We start from the raw sequence: 20,348 nt of genomic DNA on the forward strand, positions 1-20,348 counted from the left end.
AAATCAATAATTAGCTAATCGGGCCAAGAAATTAGGGTTATTTGTTCTTATTAAAATATACTATGCCAGTTAAAACATTAGTATTTTGAAATTTATGAGATACTAGAAAAGACTTGAAAAAGTCTACGTGCCTTTGGGTTTGGAAATGGTGTGGGAACCACCCCAACTAAAGATCATCTTTTGGTGCTCTTCTCTTTCCATCCTTCCAGAGTAATAATATCTCAGTAGACACCATGTTCTGGCAAATAAACACAATTTTGTAGCATGTGGTGTGCATCAACAAATAATCGCTTTAAGGACGTGTGATACAATCACAGGCCACACATTTGGTGGGGCGCCGAGGCAATTTTTCCCAAATCAAACACAGGAAAACTCAGAAACAAAAGCCATGATTAGGATATGTTGCTCAATTATGATAAAACCAGGTTACTTTATGATAAAACCAATTACAAACATCTTTTCTACAACGATATCAAACTAAATCTTGATCCATGGACCAGTCTTTGCTGATTCAGACATCTTAAGAGGAACAGCAAATCAAGCTATGTTTTCAGGATTAATTACAGGATACATGTGACACACCATCTTATTCATAGAGCAAAAATACAGTACAGGTTACAAACAGTGGGCTAACAGATAACCAGCATACACTTAGCGACCGTTTTACGAACTCTTTGGGCGAAACTTCCAGACCCTGATGTAGTTCTCGCCATGTGTGGTCACAATTTTTTTCATGCCGACGGACAGGCTGGTGATCTGAGGGCGCAAGCGTCTAGGGATGTTGTCCAGCCGGGCATCTGGGGCAACCTGGCGAACGCATTTCTTCTCGATTAGCCGCCTATCTCTTGATGAGGATTCTGCTGGGCGGTCTGCATCCACGACAATACTTCGAATGGTTTCACCTGTTCTTTGGCATATCAATCGAAGCACACCATCAATGCCACCAACTGCCAGTGTTGCCGTGTCACCTGGCAAGTGATGTGCGCTGTAGATGACATTTGGGCTAACTCTTGTTTCCCACAGAGGCCTCAGAGTCCTGAGCAAGAACAATAGAAAACAGAAGAACAAGTTCGATGAGATCACAGTTATGATTTGCTTAACTACCACATGAGAAGTTCAGCTAAGGGATAGGTTGCAAACTTTCTTGTTGAAAGCATTTGAACTCTATAAGTAACTCTTTTCCAATATACTTGTTAAATTGATTAAGAAAAAGCAAAGCAAATTATTGCAGCCTAGACTGTATGTGTTATCACAGAAATGCACTTGATCAAATTAATCTTAGAATGAGCAGCTTGTTAACATGAATTGCAGTTGTCCTCTAAAAGTACACATCTAAATAACAATTTGCTGCGCTTATCAATCATGTAAAAGCTTCACATGCAGAAACTCAGTAACATACCATGCTAAAGCAATCTGAATTCTGAACTACCTCATGTGATAAATCAAAATAGGTGAACTCATCAAAACATATAAATTCAACGGCAAACTAATATGAATGTTTCATAAGACATAAAATTATTACCAGTTACACACAAATTAACTCCTTTCTATTACACAATGCAATAACAAATTAAGCCATGCTATTTGCAACTGTCTATCCACATACTCAAACTTCAAAATGTGAGGGAACCCGTACATTTGATCAGATAAACGTATATGTATTTTCTCTCTTGGGACAGCTGCAGAACAATGCTGAAATGTTCATGATTTATTTTCCAAATCTAGAGGTGACAGCTTCAGAAATTTAACAAACCAGACACCTCTGCAGCATTGTTTACTGACCTTAAGTCCCAGCAATGTGCATAACCAGGAGATGAGCCAGCGAATATCAACTGTGAATTTGTGTTGAAAGATAAGCATCTTATTGCTGAAATAAAAAATACAACAGAAGTTAGTTAAGTTATTGAATTCACACCACTATGTTTGCATGGGATTTGATTAAGTACACTTTCTTCAAAATATTAAATAAGAAATAAACAAAACAGCCAGTAAAAAAACCTCAAACACAATTTGATTTATCAAACCAAGATTAGATAATTCAGATTTTTAAAGACAATCAAAATAATATAAATTGTAGAAGATATTGATCAATTAGGCTTTTATTCAACCATTTGGCATCAGTATCTTTTGACTATAAGTCTAGAACAATTATTAAAGAAGTATTAGAATAAAACATAGGTTAATAGAGGAAAAAGAGACATTTATATAGACACATCAGTTCTCAAAGTAAATTACTTTTTTTATACTCTCCCTCCCTCCTCCCTCCCTCCCTCCCTCCCTCTCTGCCTCTCTGGTTTTGATTTCTGGGACATTAGTACGTTGAAATAGGAAGCCAAGAACAAAATGGTATATGTTGTTTTTGTGCTTTTAAATCATGAACTCAATGTCTAGCCACAAAAATATCCTTCAACTGTTAACAAATTGCATGTTGTGATGGAAAATCTTAACATTCTATTAATGGCCAAGAATCAGAAAAATCTCAGCCATCAACTCGAAATGGAAAAAGGGAATGGACTAGCTAAAAGTACAGAAGCATCTTAGAAAATTTTCAAGTTAACCCCTATGTGATCAGGGCTAGCTAGAAGGAAAACCTTAAATGTTTCCTCACTAAATATTCCATCTTATTTTGAGTGCGGAAAATTCTAGGCACTACTACTCATCCGTCATCAACAAATGGAACTTGACCAAGCTTATGGTTGGCAATTAGTCGAATGCTTACCTAGTGGTGCAAAAGCTGATTTCAGAACACCTAAGTTCTGTCCTGAGGTTTGATCTGCAATAGCTATATTTCCAAATGTAGAACCACCAACAATCAGATGGTCATCTGTTATTGTCAAGCATGTCACAGGAGAAGAGTGAAGCCTGTATTGCATGTGTTAAACAAGGATCAGTTCCAGAATACACTAATTTACAATTCTGAATTATAGATTAACTTCAAGATACAACTTTTTTATGTAGAACTACGATGATTCCTTTGTTTTCATTACTCTTACAACTATACGGTTTTTCTCTACTTTAATGGTATGGCAAATAAGGTCCGCAGCTGAAACTTTCAAAATTTCTCAAGCCTATATCTTTGCAGCCATTCCAGCGATCAACTCAGAATTCCTACTGAGTAAAGTGAAGCTTGTAGTCTTGTACTTTTGAACATAAATACCAACAATTTAAAAGGAAGAACTGAAGCTGGAAAAGCACCTTATTCAAATGCTATGCTACTTGGTTCGCTTCTACTTACCGATAAATGCCCGAGCAACTCCTGCTGTACATATCATATACAAAGGCTCGACCATCCTCACAACCAATTACAACCTCTGGATCAGCGTAACTGCACATGCAAAATGAACATTAGGCAAATAAATACTAATTAAAATAAAAAAAGATTTCTAGGCTAAGCAAATAATGGTGCGACATGCACAAGCTTATGCATGACCCCTCCAGCACAATTGCATGCTTTCAAGCACAACTCAAAAAATTTAGTACTAGGTGGGTAGCAGGTAACACCAATCTTGTAATTACCCTGAAAAAAGGCATGCCAGGTCAAGCAATTAAAACCAGTCTCCTCACCTCATGCATAACCCATGATTGAATGAGGCTCCACCAGATTGAAATATGCTTCTTGGTTCACTGCGTCTCCATATGCAAAGCTGGGAGCTAGTCAAACCTACAATCTTCACAGAGCATTGGAAAAATTTATAGTAGGTAAAAATAAGTTTGCACTTTGTTAGAAAAAGACATGCTGTGGTTGAAGGTTTTAAAACAAAGCAGTTTCAAGGTCAAGTATAACAAGTTGGTTCAGTGTATCTTCCATGAATAAAATAAAATAGTTTGGATGATACAACTATTGGAAACACCAACTCAGCCAGTTTAGATGTTATGCTGATGTTGCTTTGGAAGAACATCTAAGCATATCTACATAAAGTGCAACCTCATGCGCATAATCTAAAAAATACCTAAGCCATATTCCAAGATGCCACAGTTGGTGTTTACAATGAGGCCATAATCATCTCTACTTTCATTCAATGCCCACCACCTTCCTGCCTGTCTGGCCACATGTCCTACTTTTCTACGGAAAAAATTGCACCTACGAGATTCAACAACTAAAGAACAATCTTGTACTTCTGGTCCAAACTTTGGTCCCCAGCTGATGAAACATGTTTAGCCCTACTAGTTTGCAAGTATGTTATAAGATAGCTCACATGTATATAATAGAAAGCTTCCAAATGTTGGACATGGATGACTATTTGATAGGATTATAGTACAGATGGTCTATTTTTCTGTTTCCATTGGTCTAAATATAAAGAACGGATACTCGCTACGATCAAGGCCATTAAATCATCATATCTAAATGTAGTTCTTTAAAATGTACTGCTGGAGCTCGTGACATATAAATAGGTTACATACCCTCTAGGCTGCAGTCTGTTACAAAGATGCATGTGTGAATATGAAAGAATATTTACAACTTTCTGTGTGCTTGTACTCAAGCAAGAATATTGGTTCTCTCAATCAAACAGAAAGTGCACCAACATTGATTACCTTATTTTCATCAAAATCAAAGTCGACCAATGTTTTAGCGTTTGGAACATTGTACTCATTCATGAATCTGCAGCTTTCAGCAGACCAAAGTCGGAGAATCTGGAAAAAGAATGTCAAAACTACAGACCATTCGAGATGAGCATTAGATTGGAGACAATAGTAACAGACAATAAAAAGCTTAGCACTACAAAATCTTAAGTTATAGTCAACTATCTAAAACTTTGGACTATTTATTGAAGAGGCAAGCCAACCATGGCATCGAGTATCCACAATCATATTATGTGACATTCTGCGTTGTTATGGTACTGTCTCAAGTACTCTCAACAACTGGACAATTTTTACACCCTTATTTAAAAAAAAAAAAGGTGAGGCATCCTACATGTAAAGGTTTTAGTATAGATGGGGTCTTGCAACAACATCTAAACTATATAGCTCAATAATTTTAATAGAACAAGAACTTTCATTTACTTACCGTGACTCCAAATTAATTTGATGTTTTATGTTGATGAAAAATACCAAGAACACTATATGATGCAACACCCACCTTATCTCCAACTCCAGTTAAGATAGAACCACTCTTCATACGGCACAACGTAGCCCTGAAATAAGAAATAAGAAACTGAAAGAGAATACATGAATATTGAGCCACTACTCATACGATGTACAGTAGCTCAAAAACATAATATGATTTATTCAAGTAGAACATATAAAAAAAGATGTTTGATAACTTGAAAAATGATAATTCCTGTCATTATACACAATACGGGGCATAACATGAGTGCTTACCGCATAGGGTGACCAATCCACTGATAAACTTCAGCAGGTCCTCTAGAGAAAGACGATGCATGATCATCCATTGCAAGCTCCTCAAAATAACTTTTCATTGAAATGTTAGAGCTTGAGCATCTTGCTTGTGGATTGCTCTTGTAATATAGATCCCTCATGAGATGAGCTGTTTCAATTATCCTGTTCCTATAAACCGAGGAGAAAATTACAGTGCACATTTAGTATCAACACTGATGCATATCCTTAGAGTTTAGGAAATTGCACAAGGAAACACTCATTCAACAATCCAGAGAGGAGAAATGCATGAAAAAGAAAATAGCCAAACAAAAGTACATCATCTATGGCAGGAATTTCTGGTACAACAATTGGTGCCTGGAACCAAAAATAAGTAAATAACACTGACTTAAAAGAGCTGTGGACTGTGCACGGACATCCAAAGAAGGAATACATAACACAATTTAGCCCCCTAAAGGACACGGTTCAGAAGAAGATCACAGATAAATGGGGAGACAAAAACGTATCTTGCATAAACACAGCAAGCCCACACCTCACCTACTCCATCAGTGATCCGGTGTCTTAAAATCAGGCACTTGCAGTTGCAGGATCTACCTTGTCGCGCAAGAAGACCAATGTTTCTGTAGTTGCTTTGCAATCCCAAGGACAGATCGTAATAGCACACACCGCAAAAGGACGATAACATACACTCCAACGTGCGGGGGCCTAGTTCTTCTCAGATAAAAAAAATCCGTTTGTGAGGCCTCCAATTGCCGCTATGATTTCACAGCTTCCTGATGAAATTGGTACCGTACTACCACCAAAGTAAGTTTTTTTCCAAGAAGAAAGAACTAGCGCAGACACCACCAAATGAAATTAGACGCTGATTTCTACTGCTCATTCCGACCTCCAATTGGACCGAACCCATCAACATGGCTGAACAGGAACGAAAACCAACAGGCACAAACTAAGAACTAAGATTAGCCACCCAATCGAGAGAAGACAGCATAAAACGAAGGGACCGGCTGCTGATTCGAGCAACCAGGCGACGAATTGAAGCGAAAGGGGGGGGGGGCGCCGGACCATGAGTTGCAGACGGCGGAGCAGCGGGCGAGGTCGAAGTGGTCGTCCAGGCGGGAGAAGACGGAGCGGAGGATGTCGTCGTTCAGCGACCGTGCCGTGGAACCGGAGCCGGCGCTAGCACCGACACCCCTGCGGCGCTTCAGGGCGGCGCTCCCGGTCCGGCTCCGGCTGCTGCTCGCCTCCATGGCTGGTGTGCTGGGCTCTCCTCTCTCTCGCCCCCTCCCGGCCGCTTGGAGACTCGAGAGGCCTCGTGGATGGGCAGTTACGTCTTTTTTAAGTTGGGCCGCCACTGGGCTGGTATGGCGACTACGCTGGGCTTTAAATTTAGAAGGTTGAAATGAACTATCTTCCGCGTCCATTAAAAAAGGAACGCGCGTGTAGCGCAGCAGTAGTGGTGCAGTTGTGCGTGCTACCTCTTTTGTGGGTAGTGTATACTTTTATACTTTTAAAAAAAATCATTTTGATAAAATATCATATTAATTTAGAGTCTGTGCAACTAGATCCAATAAATTAAAAACTAGATATTTATTCCGCTTGAAAACTCGATAGTTTCAGGCTCTCGCAAAGTACTCACAAGCTTAAGGGAGGAGGTTAGGGTTTAGGATTTTTAGGTTCACTAGCAACCCCGGGGGTTAGAGGGAGAGGCTAGGGCGCTGGTGCAGTGGGGCGACAGCAGGGTGAGGAAAATAGAGTGGCTTTGCGTGGTGGTAAGCTGTGAGTGCGGATCCAACTGCTGGAGGAGGGGCGGGGCAAGGGAGAGTGAGGTTCACTTTGTCGGGTTGTTAGACTTTGTATGTCCATTAGGAGGTTGAAAAAATGGTCTAACCTTCAGATCTTCATCCGATGATCATGATTCTTCGCTTGAAAAGAATAAAAAAGGCACCTATAAAAATATCATTCTCATATTTATTCTACTGTTGATTACAAGATTTGACATCTATAATGGTCATTGCAGTGATGATTGGTTTAATGGAATATTTTTGAACCGGGTCGAATGCGTGGGAGTGATCGAACCAAGCAGGTGGTCTCTGGTTAAGGTGGTCTCCGACCAGGTGATCTTCGACAAGGCTACCACGGTGATCTTTGACCAGGTGGTCAAAGACCAAGGAACTGGTCAAGACCAAGGAGTTGATTAAGTCCGAAGAGCTGGTTGAATCGAGCAAGGATTTGTCAAATTTGAGCACTTAATTGAACCGAGCAGTCGTTCTTCAAGCAGATGTTCGAATCGAGCAGGCGGTACGCAAGCAAGATGTTTGGGTCGAGCATGTAGTTGAAACCAAGAAGGTCAAACTGTAATAAAGGATACTCGGGTAGATATATGGGAGTTTACTTGATCAACTAGAAAAGATATATTAGTTATAGAAAGTTTGGAGATTAGAAAGCATAGCCAAATCATATATGTAAGTCATGTTCGATTTAATTAAGAGTCCTGATCTTGTACAGCTAAGACCTGTCGCCTTTTAAATAAAAGAGGGTCATAGCCGATTGTAATCATCTAATCGATCAAAAACAATTTACATTAACTTTCATTTTTATCTCTTTTGCATAGCTCATATAATTCCATTCTCTTTTCCAATCTATATTGCTACATGTTCTTGATCTCGACTACTAAAGACAAGCCGTCGGTCATCCGCGCTCCGACGGGGTCCCTCCCGATTGTGGGTGCTGACGAAGGCCCAACAACATAGTGCCACGATCAGGGTATCCTGGGTGCTGCTCATTGGATTTTACACACGGGATGCTCAGTGTTTGGTGTGACATCTTTTTGCATCAACACACTTTTCGGTGACTCCACTAGGGACGAAGACTTTTGGCTATCCTCTAGCAAAATTCTAAAGCCCTAGACATATCTACTTCAGAGATTAACAAAGATAACATCATCATAGTGTCCTACGATGAATTGCTGGAAGAAGCGTGTCTGGCGATCGAGGCCGACTTGGAGCAACGTCGGCAACAGCTGCTCTCGTGCTACGTAAAGACTCGATAAGGCATGATCAAGAAAGAAGATTCTCTGTTGCCCGCTATCCAAAACCCTAAGGTACCAGCCACTGTAAGTGCTCAACAACATCCCTTGCATGAAGATGTTGCTAATATGATCGATCAATCTGTCGGTGTGACTATGGCTAATAGTGTCCAAAAGATGGTTGAGGGTACGTTGGCAGAGAGGATTCGACCTTTAATTTTACAAATACATGAGGAACAAGGTTTGAAGAAACATGTTGCTAGTAATGCTAATGCTTCAATTCCTTCTGTTATCATTGATACATTACTTAGTGATTTTATGTTTACTTGAATAACCCTCATGATGGCCGAAATTATATGGGTATTGTTGCACCTAATCATGTCACTTTTCATGCTATTAAAGCTAATGTGACACAAAACCTGTATCAAATATCATATTTTAAGCACCATGCTTCAACTTCGGCTCAAGCTTATAGAGTCGAAAGTTATCCTAATGTTCAGATACCATATTACCAAACCATGGCATATTATGCTCCATCTATACCACCGCAAGGGTCAGGCATCCTTTATGGGCCGACACCTGTGGAATGTTTTGTTATGCCACCTCCTATTACTTCCTATGCACCGAATTTACCCACATCACAGCTTGAGCCGATAGCTAACCCTGCTCGGCATGTGGCTGATTATGCTAAAATCATGCAAGAACAAGTAACTACCATGCTAAGAAAATAATTTGACATATAGGTTAGGAGAAAGGCTCCTGTATACCAAAAGCCATATCCTGATCACTATGACACAATCCCATACCCATGCGGTATCAAAATTCCTGATTTTGTGAAATTCATCGGGGAAGATAATAGAACCACTAGGGAGCATGCAGGTCAATTTCTTGCGCAATTGGGTGAAGCTAGTTCCAATGATATCTTGAAAATTAGATTATTTCCTTTGTCATTATTTAGAACTGCTTTTACATGGTTTACATCTTTTGCTCCTAATTTTGTACATGTGTGGTCTCAACTAGAAGAGAAATTTTATAAATATTTGTATAGTGCTGACACTTAATTGAGACTTTTGCATTTGACATCGGTTAAACAAAAATATAATGAACTTGTTCCTGATTATATTAGAAGATTTAGGGATGCAAAGAACCGATGTGTTTAACTTAACACTTTCTGAAAAAGATTTGGCCAAATTGGCTTATTCGGGCTTAATGTCACATCTTAAGAAAAAGGTAGAGGGTTCTGATTTCCAAGGTGTTAGTCAAGTTTTACAAAGAGCTCTAGCACAAGAGAACCAAGCTAAAGAGTCTAGAAATTTTCATATATCAAATGACAAAATAAGAGTCAATCATTCTAATGTTTACGCGCTCGAGTATGAGTCCGTGAACTCGGACGATGACGACGTTTATATGTGTATGGCCGAATGAGCCTGGTCTTCTAAGTCCAACCATTCGTTTGCTCCGCTCTTAAGCCAATGGCTCCTAAGGATCAACAAGAAGAGATTAAATTTACTTTTGATGTAGCAAAGTATGATAGAATTTTTTATTACTTGCTACAGGAAAAATAAGTTAAGTTATCTCATGGCCATGTAATTCCACCGCCAGATGAGCTAAAGAGGCGAGCTTACTACAAATGGCACAATTCTTATTCTCATGCAACTAACAATTGTAGTGTTTTTTGTCGACAGATTCAATCGGGCATTAATTTAAGATGATTGAAATTTGTGGAGATGGAAATAGACAAACAACCATTACCGGTTAATGTGGTCAATTTCTAAGACAAGAACGTCCTAATTCGGCCAGATCAAGCCGAATCAACTAAAGAAAAGAATGTAATCGTTGGTGAAGAAAGACCTAAGCCTTTGGGGGAAAACAAAAGCTTGTTAAGAGAAGTATTACTTGAGAAAACTCCCGAAGGTAAAGAATCAATCAAGATTGTGGTGCACACTTTAGCTATCGAGGGGCATGATCACAATGCTAAGCTAAGAATGATCAAACCAAAATGTCTGTAGGTTGGCAAGTGAAAGGTCAATAAAGCGAGGAGACATGACAATGCTAAGAGGTTCAAGCCCACCTTCGACCAGCTGTTGTCTAAATATAAGAAAGATAAGGCCATTCGAGCACATATGAGTTGACCAAGTGGGTTTAAGTGATCATGTCACCTTCAATATAGGGAGCGCGTGATCGTCATCGACAACAGGAAGACTGTGTTACTACCATGTACGCACCACTTGGGCAATTGGCACCATTGCTATGGGCACTCCCTCCTATGCCATTTCCTCCTTGCCCGACGTGGAGTTATGATGGTATGTGGATGCCTCCTTCTCCCATGCAATTTCCTCCTTTTTATCTGGGATGGACAGAACCACAGAGGCTGGTGTTTGATAGGATATCACGTACTGTCCATGACCGATCGGGAAGCATAAATCGGTCTAGTGATATTCAACGTGCTAAAGTTGTGAAGAAAATATACCGGGCCAAAGAGAGTAGCGTTTATATTCAAATCTCATATCCTAATGATGAAGCGAGGACCACGGCTGCTAACATTATTGAGATTGGTTCAATGAAAGTGGTTGCCGAAGAGCTTGGTGAATGACCGATTGTCACTAGTAATAATTCGATCAAATCTAAGCATGTAAGCACTGCTGTCCAAAATACCCCAGAAACTAATGATCATGAAGCGAGCAACAACAAGCAACTTTTGAAATACCTATAGTCAAGATGATGTCCCTCAGGCTTAACCCATACAAAGAAGAGAAGATTGCAGCGGTTGCGCAAGTAAGAATTGATGAAACAACAAACTGAAAAGTTACAAGATGTTATGTTCAATGAGATAAAACCAATGCAGCCCGTGAGACAAGAATGAAAGCCGAAACAAGGTGCTGCAACAGCCCTATGGCAGCTCCTGTGCCAGTTTCTACCCCGACGTTAGCACATGCTCCTAATGATGATGAAGACGAAGAATTACTTGATTATGGTGATTCACCAATGCATGCTAATGATGCTTCACTAACTGAAAGTATGGATATTAATATGGTTTTTATGTTACCTTCAAAGTTTCATGCTATAGATAAAGGTGAAGTGGCTCAATTGGACTTGAGACCAAAAGAAGTTATTTTTGAGAAGCCAAAGGAGATGGATCGATACTTGAAGCCATTATATGTAAATGGCCATATTAATGGGAAGCCGATTTCAAGAATTCTTGTGATGGAGGAGCTGCGATTAACTTGATGCCATACTCCATTTTCAAGAAGATCGGTAGAGATGATGATGAATTAATAAATATTAACTTGATGCTTAATGGATTCACGGGTGATTCTAATGAGGCCAAAGGCAGCATCTCTATAGAGCTTACCATTGGAAGCAAGACATTACCCACTGCTTTCTCGTCGTCGAGGTGCAAGATAATTATAGTGTTATTCTTGGACAGGATTGGATTCATGCAAATGGTTGTGTTCCTTCTACTTTGCATAAGTTTTTGATTTAATGGGTAGACGATGATGTAGAAGTGATATACACGGATACTTCAACCTATGTTGCTTTGGCCAATGCTTCAGCTGATTAGAGGTATGGCAATGCCAAGTGCTTGTCGGGACTTGATCTTTTGGACTATGACTTTCTTAGTGTATCTAAAGATGGTCTTATGCCCGTGGTTGTAAAGCATGTTTGTGATAATTGGTTAACTAATATGATGTATTACTGAGTAGAGATAGGAATTTAGAATAGCTACAAAAGCGTATGGAACAATATCATTTAGATAAGAACGATATTTGTGAAGCCATTGAAGACTTAGATGAGTTAGGTCAAGGTTTTTCGTCGGCTGATCCATTAGATGAAGTTGATATAGGTGACGGTACCGTACCGAGGCTGACATTTGTAAACAAGAATATGAAAGCTGATTAAAAGGCTAGAGTAATCGAGCTGCTTAAAGAATACGTCGATTGTTTTGCTTGGGAGTATCACGAGATGTCGGGACTTGACTAAGAGTTGATAGAACATCGGTTGCCCATTAAAGCAGGATTTAGATCTTATAAACAGCCACCTAGGAGGTTTAATCCTAACATGTATGATCAGATTAAATAAGAGATAGACCGATTATTGAAAGCTGGGTTTATTAGACTATGCAGATATGCGGATTGGATCTCCAATATCATTCCGGTTGAGAAGAAGAGTAGCGGTAAGTTGCGAACTTGTATTGATTTTAGAGATTTGAATAGAGTTACACCTAAAGATGAATATCATATGCTTATAGCCGACATATTGATTAATGATGCTTCATGACATATAATAATTAGTTTTCTTGATGGTAATGCTGGTTATAATCAAATTTTTATAGCTGAAGAAGATATGTCTAGAACAGCTTTTCGTTGTCCTAGTTTTGTTGGTTTATTTGAGTGGGTGTTTATGACATTTGGATTGAAAAATGTCGGTGCTACTTATCAAAGGGCTATAAACTTAATCTTTCATGATTTGCTTGGTGTTATACTAGAGGTGTATATTGATGACATAGTCGTTAAATCGTATTGTGATGATTCTCATTTAGCCAATTTATGATTAGCCTTTGAAAGGATGCGTCGGTGTAACACTTGGTTTTAAAGGAACAAAGCCATGTATAAAACATGTATGCTAGGATCAAGTTTCATACATGCGTTACATCATCAGTGTATCATCACAGTGTCGTTATTAAAATAACGCCATAACTTATTACAAAAGGACCCGAGAGTCTAGAAGAAAAACATAGTAGAAAAGAAAACTCCAGCGCCAGAGGGTCTTTCATCTTCCATAGGCATCAACCGGGGACACACCAGCCTAGAAAAGGAGCTTCGGGTTGAAGTCATCTCCATCGAAGGATGTAGCTTCATGACGGCTTCTAAACAGCAGTAGAATGCTAGAATGGGGAGCAACAGGTGTGAGTACATATTGTACTCCGCAAGTGAAGGGAAAATATGATACGAGGCTTAAGTCAAGAAAAGTCTAGACACTAGTGTACTGCACTAAGCAACCTTGACCTATAACTCTAACAACAGGCATCCTAATTACTAAGTATGAAGACACAACTATATCAAGAAGAACAGCTTATCGGATTCCATCTAACTACCAAGACTCACCAGATAATTCCATTACCCAGCTACCCGATCAACCATACTAAAACCCTGATCCCAACTAATCAAGAAGAAGTCTAAGCCGTTCTTGACCTTAAGCATGACTGATCGATCAATTTTATACTCTGTAGAGTTTGCATATTTTACCCACAAGTCGTGATCAACTCTTTTGCCGGTACCCATCGGTACCTTACACACTTCTGAGGTGTGCACCGAGAGATCACTGCAAGGCAGTTACAAAGCTCTCACCGACCTGTAAGCTCCCACTAAGGTTTCACCACTAATAGTGATTCCATCACTGTATAAGCCTCTTCTTGTGCCACTCAACCATCCATTGGTGCCTACAAAACCGGAGGGGTGGCTAATTAATTGGCCAGGCTATACCCATATAAGCCTCGTGGTTGCACTATTTAGCCGGGTTACATGCTTCAAGAACCGGTCATTAGGATCCCACACAGGAACAACCACAAACCAACTGTGCATTTTCTGCACACATGTATTCCTACACCATCATCACACAACCATCCTATTAGGACCCTACAACATGTTGCTACAAAATTACCATACCTGATTCATGTTGCATAATTATTAGTCAAATTTAACATTTACCCCAACCATAACAGCAACTAGCATATCTACCATTCATTTCCCATAACTCATCAACGACGACAAGGATATTCATACAAAAATCTAGTAAACCCAAATCTTAGGCTTTCATTTTAGACAAGCATGCAATGAAGGATATATGACTACATATAAACCCTAAAATAGGAGTAAGATGTTCAAGGATACTTGCCTTCAGTTGAGGGTTGCTTGAAGTCTTCAAAAGCTTGGTCTTGCAGGTTCCGGAACTGCTCACCTCCTAATCGACACACCGAAAAAGCATACAAGAGAACTACTAAGAATAGTATAACAAACAGTACTAAAACTTGGTAAAACCCTATAAAAAGATTCCACACAACTCTACAAGAACTTGAGCGTGAAAATCGTCCAAATCGGAGCTACGAGCAAAAAGTTATAAGCATTAGAAGTCTAGGGTTTTTTTTTGCAAATATTTACCTAATTCAGAGAATTTCTAGATTTCTTTTATACTAAAAATCTTATTTAATGCACATGATGATGTCATAAAGCAAAACCAAAATATTTTTTTATTGAAAAACCCATAGAAAAGTCCATGGACCCATAGACCACAGTGGACCGCTTACACACTTCAAAGGGGTATGCGATTTGAGCCGCACAATCAAGATCGGACGGTCGGAGGTGATGGGGGAGATTTTGAACTCAGCCGGCGGCACTGGACATGGTCCCCGGCTAGCCGATGGTGGCACATGGCCGGGGACTCACCAGAGTTTCGTGAAAATGCGCGTCCGGGTTCCGTTGGTGATGGGAAAAGGCGCAAAAGGGAGAGGGGAGCACGGGGAGTCTCACCGCAGGGTCCTCGGCGATGAAGAGGGGTGATGGACGGATGATGATTGCGAGAGGCGACCGGTGGAGCTCGAGCTCGGTGCGGGCAACTTCCGGTGGTGGAGAGAGGCCGAAGTCCTGTGCTATGGGGTCCTCGAGCACCTAAGCACACGGTGAGGGGATCGGCTTGGTCAGTGAGAGCTCGACGATGGAGAATTGACGCGGCGGAGCAACTCACTGGAGACGGGGAAGAAGATGGCACCAACAGCGAATCCGAGCGAGGAAAGGGGCGTGAACAGGTGGAATATGTGTGGAACCTCATTGTGAAGGTGTATGGTGGCTTATATGGGCGCTGAATGAAGTGGGGCGGCCGGGCAACGGAGAGAAACGATCGGTGGTGCTTATGGCCATAATGGCGTCAGTTTCCACTTTGTTTGAGAGGTAGAGAGGGATAAAGAAGGGGGAAACGGGTGGGGGCACTTGATGGAGAGTTAAGGCGTTGATTCCAGCTGTTTTGGGGAGAGGAGAGGGCGTGGGGAGGCGCATAATTGGTGGCAGTGGCGGAGGGGATCATGCCAGCGGGTGTTGAAGAAGGGGAGCCAGCTCGGTCTGGCGGTGTGGCTCGGCTGTGGTGTGGCTCGGCTAGGCTTGAGCCGGACCCATACATCAGTGAGAGGCGACGGGCGCACGCGGGAGAGGCCGACTTGGCCGGGCGGCTTGGCCCAGCGCACGGGAGAGGGAGGGAGCATGGGGAAAAAGGCCGGCCCGAGGCCCAAGCTGGGGAGGTAGGGGAGAGGGAGGTTTTGGGTCAGGTTTAGGGTAGAAATCAGCCCAGAAGGGTTTAGGAATTTAGGAAAAGCTTATCATTTTATTTTTGAACCATTTTCAAAAGAGATTTTAAACGAGTGTCTTCTAGCGAATTTTTTTAAACATTTTCCCACACACCTATTGCAACTATTGCAGCAAGAATGCATCAAGCACATATATAACCTATGCAAAATTAAATTTGAAATTAATTTCTTTCTATTTGAACAAAAATTTACAAGTCCTATTTAATTCTAGCAAAATTTTAAACTATTGTGAAAATTGAACATTTAGGGTGTTACAGTCGGTATGGTCTAAAAATAAATCCACTCAAATGTGTTTTTGTGTGTCGGCTAGGAAATTTTAAGGTTTTTGAATACATGAGAAGGGAATAGAGATTGATTCTACTAAAATAGATGCTATACAAAAGGTTCATGCACCTACATGTAAAAGAGATGTGCAAAAGTTCTTGAGTGAGGTAAATTATTTGAGGAGATTTATATCAAACCTATCCAGAAAGGTTAGTGCTTTCATGCCCATACTTCGGTTGAAAAATGAGGCCGAATTTGCTTAGGGGGGGGGGGGCAGAACAGTAACTTGCATTTGATGAAGTCAAGAAGTATTTGTCTACTCCTCATACGCTTCGGGCACCTAAAGCCGGATTACCTTTTAGACTATTCATTACTACGAGAGAGAATGTGATTTGTGCTAATTTGACACAAGAAATTGATGGCAAGGAGCATGCAGTCACCTACTTAAGTCGATGTCTCTTGGAAGCAGAGACGAGTTATATATTTATTGAAAATTTATGCTTATCATTGTATTATGCTTGCACAAAGTTAAGGCATTACTTGTTATCTAGTACTTGCATAATAGCAAGTTAAGCCGATGTTGTTAAATATATGTTGCAAAGGCCAGTTTTAAGTGATAGGATTGGAAAATAGGCTTATGTACTTATGGAGTATGATTTGGCTTATAAACCTTTGAAATCTATAAAAGGCCAGATTGTGGCTAATTTTATTTGTTGACCATCAGATTAGTGATAAGCATGATGTATAAGTTCGGCTTGCGGGATATGACAAGGTGTTGATCTTATTTTTTTTTTACCTAGAGGTTCTATTTTTAAAACATCTTGTCGTTTGGAGTATTTTTATACTAATAACCAATCCGAATATAAAGCTCTCTTGTTAGGATTAGAAAATTTGAGTTCCATAGGTGTAAAGAATATAGAAGCTTTTGGTGATTCGTTGCTAGTTGTGCAGCAAGTTTTCGGTAATTATCGATGTTTCGACGAATCACTAAATAGCTATCTTGACAAATGTCTAGACATCATTGTCATATTTGATGATTTTGCTATTAGTCATGTGTCTAGAGATGATAATTTTAGAGCTAATGACTTAGCACAACAAGCATATGGTTATCATGTTGATAGAGGCAAATTCTTTGTGATTGAAAGACCAATGCTTGAAAATGTTGATTATTGTATAGCCGGACATGAGTTCTTAGTTTCGGTTATATCTTCTCCAATGAGAGAAAAGGTTGAAGTGGCTGAATCTAAGGATTGGAGAAGACCTTTAATTGATTACTTGAAGGATCTAAGTAAAAGTGTTGATAGAAAAATTCGGCGATAAGCTTTCAAATATACATTGTTGAATAATAATCTATATCGCAAAGTTGTAGTGGTTTGCTTCTCAAGTGCTTGGATTCGGATCAAACAAAAATTGCTATGGGAGAGGTAGATGAAGACATATGTGATACAAATCAATCATCACGCAAAGATGAAATAGTTATCAAAAAGAGTTGGATTCTATTGACCTACTATGCTTAATGAATGCTTCAGGTATTATAAGGGATGAAAGGTATGCCAAAGTTTGGTGATATTTAAGTAATTCCTGCTGCTATAATGCATCCTATTATTAAACCATGATCGTTTCGAGGATGAGACTTGGATTTCATTGGTCAAATACATCCTCTGTCGTCTAAGGGTCATCGTTTTATTTTAGTGGCTACTTATTATTTCACCAAGTGGGTTGAAGTTGTTCCTCTCAAGAATGTGACACACAAGGAGGTACGTGAATTTGCCGAGTCATTGTAAATTAAACTTCTCAATTCATCTCCATATTACTCAGGCTAATGGTTAGACCGAGTCTAGTAATAAATTTTTTTATTAAACTTATCAATAAGAAGATAGAGGAATACCCCAAAAGATGGCATGAAGTTCTATCAGAGGCTTTATGGGCACACCGTATTTCTAGACATGGTGCCACTAAAGTAACGTCGTATGAACTTGTTTATGGACAAGAGGTTGTACTACATGTTGAAATAATTCTTGATGCTTTGAGGTTGGCCGAGCAGAATAACTTGTCGGTTGTGGATTATTATGATTTAATGATAGACAGGATTGATGAAGTGACAGATGAAAGGTTATAGGCTTTGAGAGAAATTGAGAAGGACAAATTAAGAGTAGCCAAAGCCTACAATAAAAAAAATAAAAGCAAAGTCATTTCAAATTAGAGATCTTGTGTGGAAGACTATCCTGCCGATTGGATCAAAAGACAATAAGTTTGGCAAGTGGTCTCTGAGCTGGGAAAGGCCATACAGAATTGCAAGAATTGTCTCTGGAAATTCTTATTTGTTAGAAGCCTTGCAAGGAGAGAAATTGCAGAAATACTATCCTTGTGTATGGCAAGATGCTTAGAGCAAGTGTGATGTAGGGTTATATGGCCGATGTTTTGCTTATCATCATCCCAAGGAGCCTTTAAGTCCAGTGTCTTGATCATCGTCTTAAGAAAGGTAAGAGGTGAGGTAACACAGAGATGGCCAAATGGGCCAGTTGTGCCGGCCCGGCATGGGCCCGGCTCGGCACGACCCGGCTACGGCACGGTCCGATAGGCCCGGATACTGTAACAGGCTGTGCCGTGCCAGCCCGCGTGCCGCGCCCTCGGCCCACGACATGGCCCGTGAAGCACAGTACCGTACCGGGCCAGCCCGGGCATGGTTGCGGCACGACGGGCCGTGACGGGCCGCTAGGCGGTGGGGCGGGGCCGGCGGGCGGCCGGGGAGGGGCGGGGCGGGCGGCGAGGAGAGGCGGGGCCGGCGGGCGGCTGAGCCTGGGAGACGCGGGGGCGGGCTGCCGTGGCAGAGGCGGGCGGCGCGGGCAGCCGGTGCGGGCAGCCGGTGCGGGGCAGGGCAATGAGGTGGCGCAGGGGCAGGCGACCGGTGCGGGGCGGAGTGGGCCGTGCCCGTGCCGGTCTGTCTAAACTAGGTCATGCCGTGCCGACCCACCGTGCCAAGGTGTCGGCCCAGGCACGGCCCGTCTAGCTGTGCCGTGTTGTTCCGGCCCGTCTACCCTCGTGCTTGGGCCGTGCTTACAGTGCCGTGCCTCGGGCTGGCCCATTAGGCACGGCCTAGTTGGCCATCTTTAAGGTAACACATTGTTTATACCAAATCTATCATGAAATTATTTTTTGGTAAGTAAACTTTACCAAAAACAGGGAGGCATGTCTTGATGATAAGATTTGGTATCTATAGTAGTCATTGCAGTGATGATTGGCTTAACGGGATGTTTTTGGACCAGGTCGAATGTGTGGGAGTGGTCGAACCAAGCAGGTGGTCTCCGACCAAGGTGATCTTCGACCAGGCAACCACGGTGATCTTCAACCAGGTGATCTTTGACCACGGTGATCTTTGACCAGGTGGTCAAAGACCAAGGAGTTGGTTAAGTTCGAGGAGCTGGTCAGACCAAGCAGTGATTGGTCAAATTTGAGCACTTAATTGAATACAATAGTTGTTCTTCAAGCAGATGTTCGAATCGAGCAGACAATACGCAAGCAAGATGTTCAGTCGAGCACGTAGTTGAAACCAAGAAGGCCGAACTGTAATAAAGGATACTTGGGTAGATATACGAGAGTTTACATAGTCAACTAAGAAAGATACGTTAGTTATAGAAAGTTTAGAGATCAGAAGGTATAGTCAAATCATATCTGTAAGTCATGTTCAGTTTGAATTAGAAGTCCTAATCTTGTACGGCTAAGACCTGTCACCTTTTAAATAGAAGAGGGTCATGGCCGATTGTAATCATCGATCAAACACAATTTACATTACCTTTCGTTTTTATCTATTTTGCCTAGCTCATATAATCCTATTCTCTTTTTCAATCTACATTGCTACTTGTTCTTGATCTCGACGATCAAGGACAAGCTGCCGATCATCCGCGCTCTGACAGGGTCCCTCCCGAGCATGGGTGACGACGAAGGTCCGACAACGTAGTGCCACGTCTAGGGTATCCTGAGTGTTGCTCGTCAGATTTTGCATACGAGATACTCAGTATTTAGCATGACATCTTTTCACGGTAACACCTACAAACTTGTAAAACTGTGCCAGTTAGATCCAATGGTAAATTACTAAACCACGTTGGCATTCCCCACGGTGATGTGTGTGACATGTTTCCCCAGCTCATGCCTCCCTCCCTCTATTGGGCTCTCCTCTCTCTCTCTCTTATATAGTTATATAGTATGTGGCCTGGGCTTGCCATTACTTGCTCTTTTGCCACCCCTCACGGACTCACCACATGTCGTTCGTCAAAGTGAAAAGAAGAATGAATGCATTTCTACACACGACGATGAATGCAGGTTTCTTAGACTATTTTCAATGGTTTCCCTTCAGGGGTAAGAATCCCTTCA

The 20,348-nt window shown here is 41.1% G+C and overlaps 1 protein-coding gene across 1 annotated transcript; it reads right to left on the minus strand.

Moving 5' to 3' along the window:
* Positions 1–410: 410 nt before the first annotated feature.
* LOC133886803 (F-box/WD-40 repeat-containing protein At3g52030) lies at positions 411–6,673 on the minus strand. Its single transcript, XM_062326643.1, has 9 exons — positions 6,397–6,673; positions 5,320–5,505; positions 5,078–5,132; positions 4,534–4,632; positions 3,565–3,668; positions 3,236–3,325; positions 2,720–2,862; positions 1,783–1,867; positions 411–1,036 (listed from the first exon to the last, which is right to left on the minus strand). The coding sequence occupies exons 1-9, from the start codon at positions 6,579–6,581 to the stop codon at positions 664–666; spliced, it is 1,320 nt and encodes a 439-aa protein (XP_062182627.1). The 5' UTR covers positions 6,582–6,673; the 3' UTR covers positions 411–663.
* Positions 6,674–20,348: the final 13,675 nt, after the last annotated feature.

The sequence above is a fragment of the Phragmites australis genome, chromosome 12 (genome assembly GCF_958298935.1).
Source record: "Phragmites australis chromosome 12, lpPhrAust1.1, whole genome shotgun sequence".
NCBI lineage: Eukaryota > Viridiplantae > Streptophyta > Magnoliopsida > Poales > Poaceae > Phragmites > Phragmites australis.

What these genes read in the sequence shown, in the direction of transcription:
- LOC133886803 (XM_062326643.1), bottom strand. Translation starts at nt 6,581, where the DNA reads ATGGAGGCGAGCAGCAGCCGGAGCCGGACCGGGAGCGCCGCCCTGAAG. An exon ending in TGGATTGGTCACCCTATGCG is followed by an intron (nt 5,133 to 5,319) that starts GTAAGCACTCAT and finishes TTCTTATTTCAG; the next exon opens with GGCTACGTTGTGCCGTATGA. An exon ending in AATCATGGGTTATGCATGAG is followed by an intron (nt 3,326 to 3,564) that starts GTGAGGAGACTG and finishes TTGCATGTGCAG; the next exon opens with TTACGCTGATCCAGAGGTTG.